At 45.4% G+C, this 5,678-nt stretch overlaps 1 protein-coding gene across 1 annotated transcript in view; it reads right to left on the bottom strand.

Annotated features, from left to right (window-relative positions):
- Positions 1-1,814: 1,814 nt before the first annotated feature.
- OTOL1 (otolin 1) overlaps positions 1,815-5,678 on the bottom strand; it is a gene marked incomplete at its 5' end in the record, with an annotated part of 5,387 nt that continues 1,523 nt past the window's right edge. The window contains 4 exons of the mRNA XM_010288149.1: positions 1,815-2,710; positions 2,852-2,923; positions 3,842-3,931; positions 5,578-5,676. Coding sequence (XP_010286451.1) covers positions 1,815-2,710; positions 2,852-2,923; positions 3,842-3,931; positions 5,578-5,676 — 1,157 coding nt within the window. The remainder of the gene's footprint in view (positions 2,711-2,851; positions 2,924-3,841; positions 3,932-5,577; positions 5,677-5,678) is intronic.

The raw sequence follows: 5,678 nt of genomic DNA, 5'->3' as shown, positions 1-5,678 counted from the left end.
TTATTCAGGAGCAGAGAAAATTGCTAGTCAGGTGTGGGTATATCACCATCTGCTACAGGGGCCGTATGGGAAGCAGCATGAAGGCACAACAAAAGAATTGAGGGTGTTGTGACAGCATGATTCTAAAATTATTATTATCACTTCAGCAGGAATCCAAAATTATTATTATAACTTCTTGGTTTTTCTCAATATTTAACAGCTTCCAGAGAATTCATAAACTGAAATCTGCATCTTTTATACACTTAGTACTCTGGATTTCAACTACATGGGAACCAACTCAGATTAAGCATGGAATTAAGTACCGAGTTTTTGACAAAGCCTGTGCATCTCGCATCTGAATTGCTGATTTTGAAAGAGGGCTGCAAAGCTGATGAGTTGAAGGACCCTCTACATTTACCGGGTAGATAGGATCAGCCTTTTAAAATTGCCTTGTTTTTATCTTAAAACTTAATAGCAGTTCTCTGGTGTTAATTTCTCACTATATAAAAAAAGTCTCAGGAACTCTTCATCCTGGTGCCATGTAAAAAGAAGACATTAGGGACAGGGACGTGATTTATGATGGTATTTAAATATGGTATGGAAAGCACAACAGCAATTTAAGCAAGGAAACCGAGAGCAATGGGAATAATAGCCTAATTCGCTCTGTCCGCATTGGGGTCAGACCCAGCATTCATAAAATCACTGGGACGATGTCCCAGGCTTCTGGCTGCCTCAGAAGACAAGTAAATCCCAGCACCACTGAAGACTATTTATGAGACTTGAGTTTTATTTCAAAAAAAAAAAAAAAAAGAGTGATTGGAACAATTTCATGTGCCATAGTTAATATGCCAAAGGTGGCATAAAGTTACTATGATGAGAGAAGGTGCATTAATAAGGAAATATATCCAATCTGACATCCAGGGATTACTTAATGTCATACTTTTATTTCAGAAGATTCAGTTCCATTTTGGCAAACCAGCTTTTTAAAAACGTGCCTACACATCCACTGGGCCGTCACAACGCCTTAGGGCTCGTGTGAGTGCCAAAGCCTGCTCCTGGCTCCCTCCTTCTCCTCCTCCTCCTCCTCATCCTCCCTGCAGCCGAGGGCTGACCCCGCAGCATCAGCTGAATCATCAACAGCTCAGAAACGGGTGGGTCCAAGTACCCTAATGAGGTGGATTATGCATCTCCCAGTCACTGTTCAAGGTTTCAGGGTTCTTTTTTTGCCCAAGGACAATAGTTAGGGTTTTTTTACACTGATCAAATAGCTCTAATACTCTTTTAGATAAACATTTATATAATTCATGAGCAAGTCTAAAGTACTAGATCATTCTGATTTGATGATAAAATAACGTTAAAACTTTTCATTTCAAGAAACCTACTGCTCAGGTTCACGTCTGATTAAGCTCTATAAATCAAACTCTGCAAACTTTACCAAAACCAATGTTTATCAGTACTGATTTCCAGAGGAGTTTTGACCATGCAAGGATTGCAGGAGCTGGCCTGATTAAAATAGCAGTCGGACAATGAGTTTCACTACATAATTTGAATAGGCTAATCACAAACCTGAAGTCTGTGATGTGAAACCCCCTCTCCATGCCAGTCCTGCTGGCATTTGGACAATGGTTTCTCTTAGCCATCACCCACCTGCACAAAGGACATGCAGCTTCTTGGGGCTGCTAGTTAAAACTAATCCATATACTGCAAATATAAATATGTTTGTTAAAAGATCATGAAACCTAGCGACTAAACCTATATGCTAAACTGATGCTCATTTCTCCTCTCGCAGGCAGAGGGAAACGCATGTTTCTCAGTAACATTTTTGCTCTTTAAATCTATAGCAGGACCTCAAAAACATCTGGATACAGAAGAAACCCTGTAAAGACACTGTCATCCTCAGCGCTGACGTAGACCCCGTTCCAGTCCCGTGCAACCTCCAGCCACACCTGGTCGCCCGCGCTCAGCTTCAGGATGGTCAGGAAGGATGCCTGGTCAATCTCTTGGCCGTAGAGTGTCTCACGGGCTTTGGCCACCTTCCTGCTGCGGGCAACGAGGCTGACGCGGGCCGGACGCCCTCTCACTGTCAGGTGGTAGGCGAAGACGTATGCCCCGGGCACGCTGCAGTTGAATTTCCCCGTGGAAGGGTTGTAATCTTCTTGGTCGTTGTACAAGATCTTGTCAAATCTAATGGGGACGTTGGGCGGAGGGAAGGGCTTGGACAAGCCGGCGCTGAACGCTGATCGCAGGACCTTTGTGGTATCCCCTCGGGCACCCTTTGCCCCACGGGAGCCTTTCTTTCCCGGGGTCCCTCGGCCTCCCTTGCTGCCGGCAACACCCTTGGGCCCAGAAGGTCCCGTCATGCCGGTGGGTCCCAGGTCCCCCTTTTCACCCTTACTTCCTTGCTCACCCTTTTCTCCCTGTTTTCCATCCACCCCCTGAATGCCCTCAAACCCCATCTCCCCTTTGCTCCCTTTTTCTCCCTTTGTCCCCCCTTCCCCTCTTTCTCCCTTTGCCCCTCTCCCCCCTGGCTCCCCACAGTACCCCTTTGACCCTGTGTCTCCCTTTTCCCCTTTGTCACCCTGTTCTCCGTCCACTCCCGGGTCTCCAGCATCCCCCCTATCTCCCTTGTCTCCTTTGGTCCCGTTCTCACAAGTGTCCCCTTTGGACCCCTTTTGTCCCTTCAGTCCAGGGAAGCCATAGTTGCCCTTATTGCCTTTTACTCCAGCTTCACCTAGGAAAAGAGCAAAGTGGGGGGAAAAAAAAAAGATTAAAAACATTAGTATTGGATTGCTTCGGAGGTGGAGGGGCATCACCAAAATCAAAGGGAAAGGTCAGCGCAATATTCCTGCGTTTCCCAGCCCGTCTTACATACCTTGCAGCCCAGGTTTGCCTGGATAACCGGGGTTGCCACTTACTCCTCGCTCGCCTTGCTCCCCTTTGCCTCCTAGGACATTTCACCATTAATATACTGTTGGTGGTGGTGTCTGCAGCACAGCAATCATTACACAGAAGATGACTGATACCATTTTGTATGTGTCCCTCACTTCATTAATAAAACAGACATGAGCAACACGTGTTTTCAAGAAATCAGAAACCTCGGTTGACTCCCACAGCACCGAGCACCATCACACAGACAACTGCATCCCAGGCAAATGTTGGATTTCTGACTCTAATCAGTGCCTCATTGGGAAGCAGTTGCTGCTGTTTCATGGCAAGATGGAGGAGATGACAGCTCTGTGTTTCTCACTCCAGAATTGCCAGAAATCTTGTTTAAGAAGTGAATCAAAGCCTAAGAGACTGCACTGACGGAACTGCGCAGCATGCTGCTGCTGGTACCCCCCTTATCAGCTCTGCTGTGTGTTTCTCTGTGACCTAAGGCAGACACAGGATCCTACAAGCAGTATGTGGCAGCAGGACAGAGCTGCTCCGAGCTTGAAATGAAGGGCAGAGTTTCCTTTTGGTTGCTACTGATGGATAATAATTGCTCTCCATCTTAGCTGAAATAGTTTTGCCTGAGGTATTTAAATTTAAATGCAGCTTCTACACCTGCATGTAGCTTCCCTGGTGGTTTTTTCCTACTTACGTCCCTAATCCAAAGCAAATTGAACTCAGGTTTTAAACTCCCATTCAGAACAAGGAGTTTTGAGTGAGATCTTTATGAGCAGCTGTTCCTGTACCACCTGCGCCTGTGCTACGACCATCTGAGTTATTGTCCCCTCACTAATGCAAGTGAAATCTCTCAAGGTGGCAATCCAGATCAGCAGACTCAGTTTCCTTCAAAAAATATGTTTTCCTATAATTTTGTGGTATTCGATGAGGACAACAGCATCTGTTTTTGAAATGGGCAGTTAGTCTGCTTTACCTCTTTCTCCTTTAGAACCTTTTGGACCTTGAAGACCTGGGGTTCCTGGCAGACCTTGCAGACCAGCATCTCCCTTCTCCCCCTTGGGACCTGTAACATAATCACATCAACAAAATTATCTTAGTAACTCAAAGGTTTAACTTTACAAAGAAAAATTGCAATAATAGCTAAGCAACATGGCATTGAGGAACACATGTAAGGCAAACTCTGTTTCCATCACCCTGGGAAGAGCTGGTTATTTTATTTGACAGGATACAACCAGTGCAAAGAAAAAGTGAGACAGATGGGTTTGGCCTGAGCCCTGCTCCCCTACACCTTGCAGACACTGCAGCTGAAACCCTGCAGCGGGGCGAAAGGCGAGGGGTGGTAGGGGCAACGCTGCACTGCTTGTGCTGAGATCAGTGGGGTGCGTGCTCGCAGGTCCCCTGGTCAGGAATGCAGCTCCCCAACTTTGCCTTTCAGCTACTGCAATCCCCAAACTTTATAGCTTTGCATTTCACTCTTGGCTGTAGTGAAAGACTTTTTAAAACCAACTTTCAGCTGCCTTAGAGCCACAGGAGCTCAGACATTCATAAAACATCAGAAGTAATCTGTCTTTAATATGTGAGCTCATGTTAGGAGCTCCCATAGCGTCTTAATTGCCACTCTCCTTAAAAAGAATTAAGTCTGCAAATATGAAAGTGGAACCTGGCAGACAGATCCACGCTACATAAAGGGTGGGGTGAATGGCAAGCAAGCTGGCTTCAATCTTTTTTTTTACTTTTTCATCCACTCGGGAATCTAGAGACTCCCGGTGCATGTCTGGGAGCAGGCTACGGCAGCTTCAATCATCACAACACAAGTCATTTGACACAAGGACTTCTCCATCAACACTCAAGAGACATACGAGTGCAAAGTCCCTCTGCAGCCACTATAATTTCCATTAGCCAATGCCTCCCGAGCTATGGGAAGTGAAAATCCCTTGAGTACTTTGTATTAAAAGAAAATTATTTCATGATTTTACCACCTTTCCTCAGATGAACAGTTTCCATTTCCAAGATTAGTGCTATTAAAGTGAACATTTGCAGACTAATCCACTACTCATTATAGCAGTATTAGAATTAGGCGCTCCATAGATATGTATTTTAGCAGTAGAAAAAAGAGACAAAGTATGTCTTATAAAATATTTAGGTGCTCCATACAGAGCTGACGCTTGTGAGAGCAAGTATTTATTTTAAAATATGAACCCAAAATTATTTTTGTATTTAACTTCATCTTTGTCAAGGGGAAAAAAAAATCTAGGAAAAAACTTCAGCAAAGATACAAAACTGCTTGCAGGTAGTTTTGAGGGTCATAAAACCATGGTTGAAGTGAATGTGAAAGTAAATTTTTGCCTCCCAGGAGATCAGACACAAGGACAGAGAATCAAAGAGCGCGGCCACGTGGGGCACCCTCCAGGAATGATGTGGTATGGGGCCAGCGCCAGCTCTGCACATGCTCCCATGCCAGTGTGGTCCCCAAAGTGAGTGCCATCGGGAGGAGGCTCCTTTTTGGGTCTTTCCCACTGATAGTGGTGTTTTATAACTTCTGGGATGTGGCTAGCATGCACTCTTTTGCTCTGGTTTTACATGAGGTATAATCACATTCGGCATTTGCCGCAGAAGTCTTGCCAACTCATTTCTTGAAGGAAAAGCAGAAGATTCCTTGATACAGTTTATGTGCTTTAGCTGAAAGTGGCAAGACAGACATCACCATACCTGGAGGTCCCTGCTCCCCCGGCTGCCCCCGGGGCCCTGTGGCAGGCGGGCAGCAGTCACAGCAGTTGAAGAAGAAATCGGCTGAGTCGAGTGTGTAGTTC

Source organism: Phaethon lepturus, unplaced genomic scaffold (assembly GCF_000687285.1).
Source record: "Phaethon lepturus isolate BGI_N335 unplaced genomic scaffold, ASM68728v1 scaffold13355, whole genome shotgun sequence".
NCBI lineage: Eukaryota > Metazoa > Chordata > Aves > Phaethontiformes > Phaethontidae > Phaethon > Phaethon lepturus.
The sequence above is the reverse complement of the archived record's forward strand: the minus strand, read 5'-3'. Positions and strand labels throughout refer to the sequence as shown.